The 14,611-nt window shown below is 49.0% G+C and overlaps 6 protein-coding genes across 6 annotated transcripts; 4 read left to right on the top strand and 2 right to left on the bottom strand.

Moving 5' to 3' along the window:
* Nucleotides 1–496: 496 nt before the first annotated feature.
* EDB91DRAFT_1247248 (uncharacterized protein) lies at nucleotides 497–1,048 on the top strand (the record flags this gene model as incomplete). The annotated part of the gene is made up of 3 exons (XM_041322788.1): nucleotides 497–688; nucleotides 743–820; nucleotides 875–1,048. The coding sequence occupies 3 exons, from the start codon at nucleotides 497–499 to the stop codon at nucleotides 1,046–1,048; spliced, it is 444 nt and encodes a 147-aa protein (XP_041178635.1).
* A 4,158-nt stretch (nucleotides 1,049–5,206) lies between these two features.
* Nucleotides 5,207–6,640, top strand: EDB91DRAFT_1125818 (uncharacterized protein). The gene is made up of 3 exons (XM_041318414.1): nucleotides 5,207–5,231; nucleotides 5,286–6,463; nucleotides 6,528–6,640. The coding sequence occupies exon 2, from the start codon at nucleotides 5,698–5,700 to the stop codon at nucleotides 6,226–6,228; it is 531 nt and encodes a 176-aa protein (XP_041178634.1). The 5' UTR covers nucleotides 5,207–5,231; nucleotides 5,286–5,697; the 3' UTR covers nucleotides 6,229–6,463; nucleotides 6,528–6,640.
* Nucleotides 6,641–8,184: 1,544 nt separating this feature from the next.
* Nucleotides 8,185–9,200, top strand: EDB91DRAFT_1051134 (NADP-dependent oxidoreductase domain-containing protein; the record flags this gene model as incomplete). The annotated part of the gene is made up of 3 exons (XM_041313586.1): nucleotides 8,185–8,667; nucleotides 8,732–8,970; nucleotides 9,026–9,200. The coding sequence occupies 3 exons, from the start codon at nucleotides 8,185–8,187 to the stop codon at nucleotides 9,198–9,200; spliced, it is 897 nt and encodes a 298-aa protein (XP_041178633.1).
* On the bottom strand, nucleotides 9,124–10,898 carry EDB91DRAFT_1125806 (uncharacterized protein). The gene is made up of 10 exons (XM_041318413.1): nucleotides 10,663–10,898; nucleotides 10,541–10,611; nucleotides 10,454–10,485; nucleotides 10,194–10,408; nucleotides 10,064–10,138; nucleotides 9,954–10,012; nucleotides 9,768–9,899; nucleotides 9,641–9,720; nucleotides 9,482–9,587; nucleotides 9,124–9,426 (listed from the first exon to the last, which is right to left on the bottom strand). Exons 1-10 carry the CDS (start codon nucleotides 10,809–10,811, stop codon nucleotides 9,356–9,358), a joined length of 990 nt encoding a protein of 329 aa, XP_041178632.1. The 5' UTR covers nucleotides 10,812–10,898; the 3' UTR covers nucleotides 9,124–9,355.
* Nucleotides 10,899–11,071: 173 nt separating this feature from the next.
* On the top strand, nucleotides 11,072–12,426 carry EDB91DRAFT_1236711 (uncharacterized protein; the record flags this gene model as incomplete). Its single annotated transcript, XM_041321496.1, has 5 exons — nucleotides 11,072–11,187; nucleotides 11,239–11,279; nucleotides 11,334–11,726; nucleotides 11,775–11,904; nucleotides 11,964–12,426. 5 exons carry the CDS (start codon nucleotides 11,072–11,074, stop codon nucleotides 12,424–12,426), a joined length of 1,143 nt encoding a protein of 380 aa, XP_041178631.1.
* Nucleotides 12,427–13,211: 785 nt separating this feature from the next.
* Nucleotides 13,212–14,046, bottom strand: EDB91DRAFT_1247241 (DUF775-domain-containing protein; the record flags this gene model as incomplete). Its single annotated transcript, XM_041322787.1, has 3 exons — nucleotides 13,212–13,677; nucleotides 13,737–13,809; nucleotides 13,917–14,046. 3 exons carry the CDS (start codon nucleotides 14,044–14,046, stop codon nucleotides 13,212–13,214), a joined length of 669 nt encoding a protein of 222 aa, XP_041178630.1.
* Between the last annotated feature and the right edge of the window lie 565 nt (nucleotides 14,047–14,611).

The following is a 14,611-nucleotide window of genomic DNA, read 5'->3' as shown; positions in this document are numbered from 1 at the left end:
GCGGGCTTTCGCCCAAACTCTCGTTACTACCTTTTCATAGCTTCTCATTATCAATCGCCCTGTACCCAGTTGCCAATATCACTATCTTCTTTCTTGATCGGTCACATAGTATCGAAACGCATAGATGACAAACTTGATCATAAACCAGCGATCATGATAGCTAGTGATGAATCAATGAATATGAACTTCGTCCTTCCAAGTCTGTGACTCGTGAGCAGCTCTTCTTCGATAATCGATAAGGTTCCACCATACCATGCATCCATGTGATTCAATCCGGTCCAGTGACTGTTGCGATCATTATGGGAGCTTCAAGTTCCAAACGCATGTTCGTTATTTAAATTTCCTCAGGCTTCTGTGCAGACATGCAGCAGCCGGATCTGTCGACCCTGCTGCCTTCACTGCCATCCTCGTCCCTTTTGCACCTAGAGACTGGAGAGGGGAGTCAGCGAAATTCAGGTATGGAACATTGCACCTACATCTACGGTTGTGTGTAACGATGTCGTTCCAGCCATCCTCTCTCCCGCTTTCGAGGGATGGACCTCCGAGTCGCAGAGGACTCTCGGGGTTGGTTCTCAAGTTCTGGGGCAGGCGTTCCTCTCGAAGCGCTCGACAGTCTCCGAACCCTGAACACATGGCTGCAACTTCCAGGGCACATGTGCATGATCTCCTACCCGCTCAGACGACTCAGGTGTGTGCAACTCTTGGCACGTTCCGTGTGCGACGATTGCTATAACTGCCGCAGGATCCTCACTGCTCCCACTCCCACTCCCGAACCAAATCTTCCAATTCAAGCATTCCGAAGATGAATTCGATTATCATAGTTTGGAATATTCTTATCCGTCTCTTTCGATCATGTACTAACGTCCGTATTCAGACCGAACAGCTGGACCCAAAGTTTGTCGACGAACGAATCGCCGATGCTACCAAAGGTGTGGCAGGCATGAAGAATGTCCCAGAAATGGTCGAAAATACTGCTTCAGCCACCAACAACCTACTGTCAATTCCCTCGGATACCATCGATACGTTCTCCGCGATCTTGAACCATTGAAGGTCTTCAACCCCATTGCTAACGTGCTTGCCGATGTACGCGTCTATTGTCTATTTTGTACGTGACTGATCTTTGTGGATAGGTCCATCCTTATGCAAAAGTGGCATTGAGTATCTTCACTTGTGCGTCAAAGGTGCGCTTACTTCCATATCCTCACCTTTGCATGTTACTAAGAATCTCTGGTGACAGATAACTATCGATCAGGCAGACCGGGATGCTGCTGTTTTTTCACGAAGGTATCGGAAGTCCATGCTTTCATGACGGAGGAGGAGGCGTTAGCCAAGATTCAAACCACGTTAACGCACTACGCCCATCCTGGTAGTTATTGATGTGTTGGATGAGAGTGGTGACGCCAAATCCCGGAAACAAATTCTTCATCTGCTTGCTGGCAACTCGGACACTTCCTCTCCCACAATATCCCAACTTCCGACAAACTTCTGTATCATTCTCACTCCCGTCCACTCGAAGATATCGGGGATACCTTGCGAAATGCGCCACATCTTCGTCATATTTCCATAGATGAAATCCCGGTTGTGTCCGCACAACATGATATCGAACTTTATATCTCCTCCATGTTGAAGAGCACGCGCACCGCATTCGACGATGGGCACTTCAAGACGCTGGCTCAGAAATCTGACAGCCTGTTTGAATGGGCTCTTCTTGCGTGTGAGTATATTAAGGGTATGAACAAAGTGGGCGTGGATCCGATGAAGGGTTTCAAAGCTGTGACCTCCAGGACATCTAAATCTGGAACACATCTGTTGGATGATATGTATCGGCTTCATCTTAGCGGAAATTATGCCAGATGACGAGGAAGCAATCACCATGTTTGCTCTGTGATGGGGTAAATCATTGCATCATCGGAACCGCTTTCCATGACTGCGTTGATCACGATGCGACTACATTTTCCTCGTGAGGATGACCGTTAAAAAGTGGTTTGGGCGATTGGGCCAATGGGCTCGCTTGTCACCGGCACTACGGATTCTCAGACCACCATACGTCCATTCCACGCATCATTCTACGAGTTTCTTACAGATAAATCGCGCAGTCGTGACTTCTTCGTTGGTACTTCATCGATACAAAACGACCTTACCTTTGCGGCACTTCGGGTCACGGAGAGCGGACTTCGCTTCAACATCTGCTCCTTGGAAAATTCTTACCTGCCCAATTCTGATGTCCCTGACTTGGAGAAACGAGTAAAAGAGTCCATTCCGACTGAGTTATAATACTCATGTCGATTCTGAGTGACTCACGTGGGCGCGCTGTCCTTCGAATCATCACTCGCTAAGGGAATTGAACCTTTTTCGACGGAGGGCGTCTCTTTTGGTGGTTGGAAGCACTGTCTCTGATGAAAAGCCTCGGTGGCTCGGTGGAGTGCCTCTCATGCCTCGCAGACTAGGTTATGGTGCGTGGTTTGAGCTCATTCTTACAACCAATGGTTCTTACGAGTAATGGGGCGATCGTAGGGGCATGTCGAGTACACACATATCGGCGGCGCTACCAGGGACACCCTGCGCTTCGTTCGAACCTTTGCAGCCACCATTTTACACAACATTCCGCATTTATACTTGTCCGCTCTGTCGTTCTCTCCAACCCAGTTGATTCTATCTAGCAAGTTCGCCACAAAGTTCCCATACACCCACGCATTGTTGTTGGCCATGTTGGAAAGGGCCTCAGATATAAAAGACACTAAATGGACATTCCCCGGTTATCTCGCTTGCAATGTCCTCAGACTGGAAAACGGATTGTCTGTGGTTTAAGGACGGAACGATCCAGGTGTGGGATATAGAGACGGGCACGCATTGGGTGCCCCTCTCAGGAACAGTACCAGGGTTCACTCTATCGCAATCCCACGCGGTGAGACACGCATTGTAGCTGGTTTGGATGACTTGATAGTTCGGGTGTAGGATGCGGAGACCGACAGGCGACTGGACGACCAATATAAAGACTGGAGAGAGATTGAGTATCCCTCTCAGACTCGGCACTAACTATGGTCGCCGTGTTGCCATCTCACCAGATGGACATCAGCATAGTACTAGTGTCCGCTAGCTCAGTAGGGGAGCAGACAATCAGGACGTGGGACACGGTGATGGGCGAGACATCGGGTCCTCGTCTTCGAGTGTGCACTGACATATTTTCATCCGTTGTGCCCGTTGCGATCTCGCCGGATGCGAAACACATTGTGTCTAGTGCATCTGCCCGCACGGTACAAGTGTGGGATGCGCAGACTGGCGAGGCATTTGGTGCCCCCCTCCGAGGGCACACTGGCGCTATTTACTCTGTCGTGGTCTCGCCCGATGGCAAACGCATTGTGTCTGGTTCCCGCGACAAAACGATCCGAGTGTGGGATATGGCAACTCGCCAAACATTGGGTGCCTCGCTCCCAGGGCATGAAGGAGAAGTTTCATTTATCGCAATGTCGCCCGACAGCAAGCTCATTGTTTCTGGTTCGTCTGATAGAACAGTCCGTGTGTGGGAGATAGAGACTGGTGAACTATTAGCCTCTCTCCCTAGGCACACTGGCAGTATTCTATCTGTCGCCATCTTGCCCGATTGCAAGCACATCGTGTCTGGCTCATCCGATAAGCCACCCGGGTATGGGATATAGAAATTCTCAACCGATACCAACCCTTCGAAGTACCTGTAATATGTTTCTCACCCAACTAGACTCACGCTCTTTGTTCCCCCTCCTCCGTTCTCCGACATTTTCACGCCCCAGCCCTTCCTGCCCTGACCAAGGACGGATGGGTCGAAGGGCCCGAAGGATGGCTTCTCTTTTGAATCCAAACCCATTTCTATCCAGCTATGCATTTCCCGAGTAACACGGTGGTGATACACAATGAAGCCTCGCAGCTTGATTTAAGCTGTTTCGCACACGGCACGTCTTGGCACAGGTGCCGCGAACAGAAGGCTGCATTGTCTTTGCGATAATCTCTCAGTGCGCCTCGAGCATGTACTATTATCGAAAGCAGATGGAGATCTATTCGCATTCTAATAAAATGCCGCACATGCATGCATTGTGACTTGATTCTTTCTCTTCTGCTACAGCACCTTCAGTCGCCCTCACATGTGCTCGAAGATTTCATTCGCTATGAACTGCTGAACATTTGAATTGATTACGTTTCCATACTCTCTTCTGATCGTGGCTCTGCTCTCTAGACTTGCGAATTAACCGTGCCACGCAGGTTTCGTGAGTCGCGAACTTGAACCGCATTTCTCAACAAGGACTACTTATCTGATCTCTTGAATCAGTGGCTCTTCATATCAACTTCTTTCCCCCGCGCTCGACGGCATGGACACCATTCAATATGGACGAAAACTAACCCATGGGAAGCCCAGGCACAAGTAGTCCGCAATCGCCCCTTTCTGAGAATATTAAGGAACATTTCGCTCAAGTTGAGGAAGGGCTAAAGCAAGATGCAGGCGGTGGGATCGGAGAGGGGTGAAGGCTGCGTGTGAGTTTTACGATTGGAGATGATGAAGACCATGTGAGCCTTGGGTAGAGATGGTGTGTTCTAGGGTCGACTAGTGCTCAGAGGTCGAATCTTCCTCGGTCAGAAGGGATCGGTAATTTGGTCCCGATTGGAAGTTAGACGTAGGAAGGTCAGAATCAATCACTGGAGCCAAACACAATCACACCTACAAGAAACCGTAGCACTGGAATGTAAGTGTAAGTATGCTCCTACATTGGTGTTGGTCAAGATGGTCGTTGAATCATCGCTTGCCTCCGAGTCCACATGCTTCGGGCTGGAGGTTAATCCCGGAATAAAAAAATGATAGCGGGGGGGGATGAGGATAATGACATCGATAGGTATCTGTGCGTCATGCACATAAAGGGCGATTATTTATCGCTTCCGTTTCGATAAAAGAAAAAGCCTGCGCATCACGACGAAGCGCCCCAGCACGTCGGATTCGAAAATGGAGGATGTGTGCATGCGCGATTTTACGGTGCGTCAAGGACGTGCGAATGCAGAAGAACGGAGAGAAGGGTTGTAGCAGAAAGTATTGAAAGTGGAATAGCGGAACGAGGATCTAGATAACCGCGGGTGATACGACATCGTGATGAGGACAGTGGCTATGTGTTTTGAACAACAGCGGCGGACAAGCAAGGGGGCGGGCGGACTGTTTCACTCATGGTGACAAATGTTCTGGCGGAACAACTAATTTTGTCCTGTGCGCTGCCCTGGGCGGCACTGTTAGCGTAATTCGTCAAGCATTTTGAGAGATGTCAACTTGCCGTCACGCCCACACGGTCAGCAGTCTACAAAGTGAAAGTGAAAGTGAAAGTGAAAGTGAAAGTGAAACACAACTGTTTTTAGGATTTGAGTGGACTGCAGTGTGCAAATTATCACTAGAACGATTGTAAACACGGTGTATGAGAGTAAATACTATGTAGTAAGCAAACCGTGAAACCAGAACCAACGAGAATGGCGGGGCCAAAAAAGTCATAAATTGCAGCTGCACAACCACGTACACATCGTATGGGCTGAACACGGCACAATCGCAATTGGAACCCTTCTATGGTTTTGTGCATGTATTCGACGAAATCCCGCTCCAGATCTAGAAGGACGTGTCAATACTGAGCGACAATACCGATTAATCAATGACATTAAGATCGCCACCTCATCACAACTTGAGGTATAAGTACAATGCTACGCCACATTTTTCCTCCAATCTGCTCGTTAACCGTTCCACGTCACAGAATGACGATATCCACATTCACTCTCAACGACGGCAACCAAGTCCCCTGGATCGCATTTGGCACTGGCACGGCGATCTTCCAGCAAGATGCCAAGGACACTGTCGAATCCGCCATTGCGAACGGTTTCACACACTTGGAGTGTGCCCAGTTGTACGAGAATGAAGACAGCCTAGGCACTATCGTTAAGACTTCCGGGGTGCTGCGCTCTTTACACGGTATTATCACGTCTTCATATGGTGGACTATCACCCCTCTTCCACGCACCAGGAAGACCGCTGGATCCTGTAATCAAGAAAATTCGGACACGCCTCGAGTCCACGCGGAGAAAGCTAGTGGCAAGCAGCCAGGTGCTCAACAAGCGGTTGCAGCAGAACGATATGTTGTCACGCAAGTTTCGCTTCGTTTCGTTCGTTGGTGCGCTGCGTTGTGGAAGGACTCACGGGTATCGATCAGCACTTCGACCAAGGTGGAGAGGGTGAGAGAGTATCTTGATACAGGCAACGTTCCGGGTTTGATATCTGAGGAGATGGGGATGATTGAGAGTGCTGGAGCAGAGTGCCACCAGCCGTTCCCTGAGGCCTCGATTACTTGGAGGGGTTGAAGACAGATGAATGTTTCGATGTAATTCACTGCAATTGATAGTTGACACTGCTGCTGCGTCAAAATTCAGGGAAGGGAGAACCTGCGAAAATGAACGGAATTGGATTAATGGATCTATAATGTGCAAAACTTCATCGTTAGAATATTTGAATGAGAAAGAGGCAAGAAATGAAGATACCCAGACTTGAACTGTTTGCATACCGGGCGGTAGCGTGCACGTATCTACGCATGTACGCTATTGTGACGACTCAGTGCAAATTCGTTGACAGTGGACCCATCGCTGGCGTTACAACTTTCGGTTCAGCCTGTCAATTACGTCAGCTTCAACCTTGCGTCTCCTCCTACAAGCTCCACCTACTACAATCTTACTCGGTCATTTTTATTTGGATACATACTAAATCATGAAAAAGACCAGGAGTCGGAGATCCATCCGTTTACTCCTTTTCTCTCCAAAAATCCTACACCACCTACAGCTCTCGTCTCTTCATTTATGCCAGCTTGCGGATCGTGATAAAAATGTTTATGCACAACTCCTCTCCCTCTCGGTGCGAGTTACCCCCACAGATACAGATATGCAGTAATCAATGACGCGAACATAAGTACTGTTCCGAATCTGATCGCATCTCAGCTACTAGTACTACCCGAAATAGCAGCCTCACCATGGTCTCTTGACTCTCTTCCCCTCCCTAATTGTCACAGCTCTCGAGATATCTGAATTCGTCCTATCATAGCCTTCTTATTCATCCATCTCCATGGAGCTCTGTCGAAGGCAGATGACGGAAACGGGTATTTATGCCGCCTCTTACAGGCTGAAGCTCTCGGCTCTCAGAAGGTGTCGTTCTGTCTTTCGTAGCGACCGTCAACCCACCACTCTTTCTGGATAGAAGCGTTTCAATCGGAGCTTTGCGGCGCAACACCTGAGCGCACCTGATCCTCGCTTATCATTACAGGCGCAAGCAATTACAATTCACGTTTCGCCATGGAAGATAAACCTCTTACGCCGCTTGGTGTCATGGGGAACATCATTGAATTTCATTCCCCAAGTTAAATTCTTATTGGTCATGCCGCCGTCGGCCATTATCAGACTCCCAATGTAGTCATCAACCTTGCGGCAGTTTTCAGTTCTCGGGTTCCAGAGCACCATTGGTACTCCGCGGGCGCCTGATGGCGATCCCGCACGCCATGTTGTAACAACCTTCTACGAAGACGTGTTCAAAGATAGTCCACCGTCAAGAGGGAGGTGCCGCTCGATCAAATAATCGGGTTGGTATGTGATTCCAGCTCGTGTTACTTTCGACTGGTACAGTTTTACAAGTTAGCGCCCTTGGCTTCCTTTTCACTGCTGTGCATTTGATTAGGTTCAGCTTCTTTGGTATTCTTTGCTAAATCCTATTGTGTCGTTGTCTATTCATTGGCACAGTAGCTCAGCTCTCTCAACGAGCATGTAATTGGAAGACTCTACCTCCAACTCCTGCGTTGTGTAAAAACCATGAATTCGCAGTTGTACAACCACCTTTATTGACAAGGGCTTTTAAATCTTGCGAACTGTTATCATCATAGCACCATCGCAGTCCAATCTTGTTCGAGGTATAAAGATAGTTTTGTGCATCACGCCGACGGCGCACTCCAGAAAACTTGGCAATCTATAAGATAGGAGATACAGCCTGGGTACCACACTGACCTGGTGACCTTGCTGTGGACCTCCGCTCATGTTCAGCGGAGTCCCATACATTTGTAATCGTTAAATACGGCTCCTTCCTGCAGATATAAGTACTGCGTGGTCTTTCCCAGATCTCCTCGTCAACTTTGTTTCACTTCACACGGATATCCAAGTCATGGCGATAGCTACACTCACTCTTAATGACGGCAACCAAGTCCCTTGGATCGGGTTTGGCACCGGCACGGCGCTGTACCAGCAAGACGCACAGAGCTCTGTCGAAACCGCCATATCCAACGGTTTCACGCACCTCGACGGTGCCCAGATGTACGAGAACGAAGAAAGCTTGGGTGCTGCCATCAAGGGCTCCGGCGCGCCGCGCTCCACGCTTTTCGTTACCACTAAGCTCCACAAATTGCAGCCCGGCCAGACAGCCAAGACCGCGCTGCATGTGTCGTTGAAGAAACTGGGCTTGGAGTACGTGGATCTGTACCTCGTGCACGTGCCCGGCGACCATGCGGGCCGGTTGAAGGAGGTGTGGAAGTCGATGGAGGAGTGCAAGAAGGAAGGACTGGCGAAGTCCATCGGGGTGTCTAATTTCGAAGTTGCACACTTCCAGGAGATCTTGGAGGGCGCTGAGTTTCCGCCTGCGGTCAACCAGGTGAGCAGAATGCGATGAACACGTTGGTGTCAGTGTTCTGACGATCCCCCCTCTCCCTTGAAAGATCGAGATCCACCCGTATGTGTGGAAGTCCTTACAGCCTGTGATCGCGTTGCATAAAGAACACGGTATTATCACGTCCTCGTATGGTGGACTATCGCCCCTCTTCCGCGCACCAGGAGGGCCGCTGGACCCCGTCATCGAGAAAATCCGGGCACGCCTTGAGTCCACTCGAGGACAGCCCGTGTCAATAGGTCATGTGCTCAACAAGTGGTTGCAGCAGTATGGCATTTTGGTCATCACGTAAGTTTCGTTCGTTCGAGTGTGCTCTGTTGCGGAGGTTCACGTAGTCGATCAGCACTTCGAGCAAGGCGGAAAGGATGAGAGAGTATCTTGACACAGCCAACGTTCCGGAGTTGACAGCTGAGGAGATCGAGTCGATCGAGAGTGCTGGGGCGCAGCGTCACCAGAAATTCTTCGTATGTCCGATTGATTTGAATGATCGTTATAGTACTGATCAAAATGCTTTATAGTCGGACTGATATATATAAGGTACAGCTGTCACTCCTTCTCGGTCAGCAGTGGTACTCCTGCTTATACATGCAAGGAGTGGAGAACAGGCAGATAGTGAAACGCAACTGTCTTCTACATGCATCACTAGAATGATAATCTGTTTCCTCCACTCTGTCTAAACATGAGATTGGCCAGTTCTCGCGTTAACGTAGTTCTGAAGGAACCAGGAGACCGTCTCCTCAAGAGCTGTACGACATAGTCAATTGTCAGCGACTGCATTGAGTAAATGAGGACGACGAACCTTGTTCGAATGGCGTGAACTTGAAGTCAGAGCCAATTAGGCTCATGAGTTTCTCATTCGACGCGGGTTTGCGATCTTGTCCGTTGTCATTAAGTTCGTTCTCGAACTACATGATATCTGAGCTCAGGTACTTCATAAGCGGTGTGAAGGAGCGCGCACCTCAGGCTTGCGAGGGTAATTCATGACTTTGACGATAGAGTTCACGAGATCGCGAATGCTGATTTCGTCATTCTCGTCCACTGGGAGCGTCAGTAAACTGCACATAAGTAGAGACACGAAAGCCAACCTGAAAAGATGATAGGTTCGACGGACTCGTACTCGCGCATTTGCCAGATGAATAGTTTTGCGAGGTCACGGGAGTAGATGAATTGACGGAGGGGCGAGCCGTCACCCATCACTTTGAATGGCGTGTTGTTTTCTGCGTTGGAAGTGTATTAGCGTGCAGAACATTTGCAACGAGGGGAAAATGGACTTTGTGCTAAGTAGCATTTGTGGATCAGTGCCGGCATCACATGTGCATGCTTCAGATCGCTTCAGAAGGATCAGTTAGGATGCTATCACCTTCGTATTAGTTAAGCGTACAAGTTATCGTGGGGTCCAAACACGTTGGTTGGAATGGCAGACGTGAAGTTGCAACCGAATTCCTCCTTGTAAGCACTATGCAGTGGATATAAGCCGCAGTAAAAGGTACCCTAAGGGAATCGTGGCGTACTGGTTCTGGACATCTACCATCCTCTTCGCATGCGCATATCCGAAGTTACTCGAATGTGGTGGTCCGAGGTGAACCTTCTCCTCAGTGAGTGGATATTCGACTTTGTCCGGGAAGACACACGTCGAAAGACAAGAGATGACTTTCTTTGTCCCTTTGATATGAGCAGTATGGAGTACGTTGTCATTAATCAGCATATTGTCGCGGAGGAAAGTCATCTGCAAGAGGTCAGATCGCACACGATAGAGGATCTTTATTCTTACCTTCCGTTCTCTGTTTGCGAAGAGACCACCCACTAACGATAATATGGACATTGATCAGATGGGTTCATCCTGACCCGAACTACGTACCGAGAGCAGCCAGATGGATGACATGAGTGGGTTGATACTTCTCGAACAACTTCAGAGTCTCTTCTGGGTTTCTGCACTACATATTGATATTTTCTATCGGGACAAGAATCGTATGACAGTACCTTAGATCGGCATCGCGAGAGCTAGCAAAGATCCATTTCTCTCCTGGAAGCTTTCCAAAGCGCGAGCCTTCTGGTTCGTGCTCGATAACATACTCGATACCTTTCCCAACGAGCCCGGTGCCTCCAGTGACGAGTACCACGGCTGCCATTGTTGTGATCGTAGACTTGGATAGGACTGTGCAGTGCTATAAGAAGTGGTGTATTTATATGAGATGATGAGATGATATCAGATTGCAAGTTCACCGAACTGCGTTCCCACAATACTTATCTCGTACCCACCGTTTCTCGTACCCACCGTTACTGTATGAAAGCTCTCAGCCGTATTTACTGGCAAACATCTTCTCTAGATTCTCCACGCTAGACCTTCGTTGGGTCGCCCCTTCAGTATCCTCAAGATCATTCGGGCAATATGGACTTTCAGAAGATAGCTAGTGACGTTTACAATCTTGCCGAGTCAGAGGAAGCTATAGCACCCCTGGTGAGAGAGGCCTTGCAGGCCATCGAGCAGTGTCTGGATCAATATGGGTGAGCCCTAGTTTTTTCCTTGCTTCATCGTGCTGAGATTTTACTTGATAGGCAAGACCGTGTATCTCTGAGTTTCAACGGCGGGAAGGATTGTGCGTGCATCGCACCCCCTGAGATGTACTTCTACTGATGTCTTTGCCTTGTAGGCACCGTCCTACTGCATCTGTATGCTGCTGTTCTCACCAGAAAGGTCTCCTCCACCCCAAAGCCTATATCCGCATTAAACATTCCGGTACCATCACCGTTCCACGCACTGGAGGAATTTGTCAACGTTGCTGCGCAAGACTACCTCCTTGATCTTTTCACATGCAACCCATCTTCGGACATCCAGTTACCCGTGGAAAGCGTGACGCCCGGCGTGTCGACCCCAACATCGCTCAAGGAAAGCGATAGCTATATAGGAAGTAGACTCCAGACTCGGCCTGTCGGAACGGCTAGAGGAGGGGAGGGGATGCGGCGAGCCCTGGAGTTGTACAAACTACGTTTTCCGGCTATTCAAGCAATACTAGTAGGCACGCGACGATCGGACCCCCATGGAGGTGAGCGTCGCTGTTATTGTACCATGCAAGTACTCACGGCTCGAGTAGCAACCCTATCGCACAGAAATATGACGGATCCCGGATGGCCCGCTTTTGAGCGGGTAAACCCGATCATCAATTGGGCGTACTCAGATGTCTGGACATTCTTAAGGAAACTCAAGATTCCATATTGCACGTTGTATGACTGAAGGGTGAGTAATATCCGTATCATACAGTCTTTGCTTGACGCCCGCGCAGTTACACGTCCCTGGGGTCTACATATAACACATTCCCGAATCCAGCCCTACTTGTCACGGATTCTGATTCATCCGACCTTTTCCCTTCTTCGCTCACGGTTGTGGCGAATGATCCAAATACCATGTGTCTCGTTGAACCACCTCCACCGAAGTCGTTCATGAACGGCAGCCTTGGTCCTTTTACCATTATTGCCAATAACCCCAGCCAGACATGCTTTGCCGAACCTGCCCTCACTTTGAGGGAAACAGAGCCATCTAGTGGCTCTAGTGAAACATTGGGACCTTTCCTAGTTCTGGCGAACGATCCGAACACTCAATGCCATGCCGAGGTTAATGGCAGTAGGGGTGCAAATGGTGTCAGCTATTCACCGCGGTATCGACCCGCGTATGAGCTACAGGATGGAGCCCTTGAACGTGCTGGGCGAGTTTCGGGTACTATTCCACCTGTGATACCACAGATCTGAGTGTTGCATCTGACGCGGACAATGCAGCAAATAGGATAGCATCAATATCAATATGTTTCATTACAACTGTAATTGACACGGTTCACTTACAACCCACGGTGTGATATTCGTGTACGTGTTCACAGAGACTCTTTGAAGTTGACCTGGAATCTGACCGCCATGCGACTCGGCGATTTGACTTGAACAAGACCAGCCTGGCGTATACTACCACGGATGCTCGAGTAGTGTAGCCGCATCAAAATAAATCTCACCATCTCAAATTCAGATTGGGTATGAGTCTATTGGACAACAGGACTGCCAAGCTGCACGGACATATGATATAAATTGAGTGCTACACGCTAGAGACTCTGAAGCGTTGCTGGAGTGCTTTGAAAAGGTCCGACTCCTATTATTAATGCCCGATCAACTCGCATACACCACACATTGAGAGGATGCGACTACAGGAGCTTCCTGAGCGATCGGAATAACGAATCCGAAGGAAGAACTGTCTTCCTTCTTTCAAGGTCTGGGCTTCAGATTGGTCACGAGTCTAGTCTGGCTTGGGGAGACTAGAATTCCAAAGCGTATGCATCATGATCAGACCCCTAAGGCTGAAGAATAGTGAACTTCCGATTAGCTTATCACCGCACATCGTCATCAGTCGGGCTCCACCACGCACTAACTCGCCGATGCAAATGTTCGTTTTCCTGGTACTAGTTAGCAGGCAGCGATCGCTCGATTCTCTCACAAAATGAATCGACGTCATGATAATCCATCAAAAGTCATATATCCATTGACGGCTGAAGCTATTCACTACGATCCAAAAACCCGACACCGCCTGCCCTCACCTTCCCCATAAAGGTTTCGTACCATCGAGCAATGATACCCATCGGAACAGTACTGTCAGGGCCTACGTTTGTTCCTGCTGGGACGAAGCCCGCTATATAGTTGAACAGGTGTTTTGCTATTTTTTCCGCAAGTGCAGATGGATCTGCAGGCTTGGGTATTGACGCCAGTGATGACATTGGTGTTGAACCGGGGGTGATGTTCATGGCACTCTGTGCTTGAACTTGGGGGAGAGATGCAAGTTGTGCAGCTATGGCTTCAAGAGGTTCTAATGCGAATCCGAGTACGGCGGTGACTTGACCGGGTGCAGAAGACAAAGATGGGGATGTGAACGCAGATGGGGTGGATATACCTGACGGAGGTGCTGAGGTGGAAGAGAAGGCAGACCGAAGACGAAATATGGCTGATGGTTTGTCATTTGAGAGCCTGCCATTCGCAAGTAAGGTCGGCGATCTTTGCAGTGAATTTATGAGAAGTGAGCGCACATTCCAAGTACTTGTGAACCTTTTCCAGGCCAGAAAAAATGGACAGTTGCGCCAAAACCATCAGGGAATGGAACTAGAGCATAGGTCAGCATGAGAATGTGATAGAACTTGGCATCAAAGATGTGTAGCAGCGCATATGCACGCGTTTGAAGGAGCGATGGAGGGAGTATGCACACTGACCTGTACCAAGTAAAAACACGCACACATGATTGACCTTCTCAGCAGCTGGGATCTCAAAGAGCGCGTGCGTCTCATCAACCTGCCGCAGGTCAGTTTGCAGCAGACGACCAGCAACACAGCAGCCAAACATGATGTATGGTTTATTAGGACGATAAGCTTCAGATTAGTAGAAGGAGTTTATAGGTGGAGTCAACCGTAGTCGATTGGACAGTTGGAGCTAAGCTGTAATGTAGGGGCCATTGGACGATGATGAAATGTGGACAGACCCGTGACAAAACTCAGCCACCAGTAGTTTCCCGGTGTTTCTACTAATCTCTATCTCATTCTTTCATTTTCCACCGTCTTGAATGACAGTCATTGGCGTTTTCGTCTCCGAGATTCTGATCAAAACCGGTCTGCCAAGTGGGCTCAGCACCCACTTTTTGTTAGTCTTTGTTTTGTCTTTTGATCATTGATCAAACTAAGGTCAATGCACGCCTAAGCGCTTCGTTATATACATACTCCAAACAACAGAGCCACGACCAGCACCTTATCTGTGCTGTGTACACCCCGACAATGTCGCATTCACCTACCAGCCAGTGCTGACGCGGTGCTTTTGTTTTGAACCTCTGCAGTCCCCTAAATTTTTCGCGAGATCAGCATCTATTGATGACGGGGATATCTTTCCGGCGGCAGTCGATTTGGGTGAGCTCCTC

The sequence above is a fragment of the Suillus paluster genome (genome assembly GCF_016628075.1).
Source record: "Suillus paluster strain FC165 chromosome Unknown EDB91scaffold_18, whole genome shotgun sequence".
Taxonomy (NCBI): domain Eukaryota; kingdom Fungi; phylum Basidiomycota; class Agaricomycetes; order Boletales; family Suillaceae; genus Suillus; species Suillus paluster.
The sequence above is the reverse complement of the archived record's forward strand: the minus strand, read 5'-3'. Positions and strand labels throughout refer to the sequence as shown.

What these genes read in the sequence shown, in the direction of transcription:
- EDB91DRAFT_1125818 (XM_041318414.1), top strand. Translation starts at nt 5,698, where the DNA reads ATGCTACGCCACATTTTTCCTCCAATCTGCTCGTTAACCGTTCCACGT.
- EDB91DRAFT_1125806 (XM_041318413.1), bottom strand. Translation starts at nt 10,811, where the DNA reads ATGGCAGCCGTGGTACTCGTCACTGGAGGCACCGGGCTCGTTGGGAAA. An exon ending in CATCCATCTGGCTGCTCTCG is followed by an intron (nt 10,486 to 10,540) that starts GTACGTAGTTCG and finishes TATTATCGTTAG; the next exon opens with TGGGTGGTCTCTTCGCAAAC. An exon ending in TCGCAAACAGAGAACGGAAG is followed by an intron (nt 10,409 to 10,453) that starts GTAAGAATAAAG and finishes GACCTCTTGCAG; the next exon opens with ATGACTTTCCTCCGCGACAA.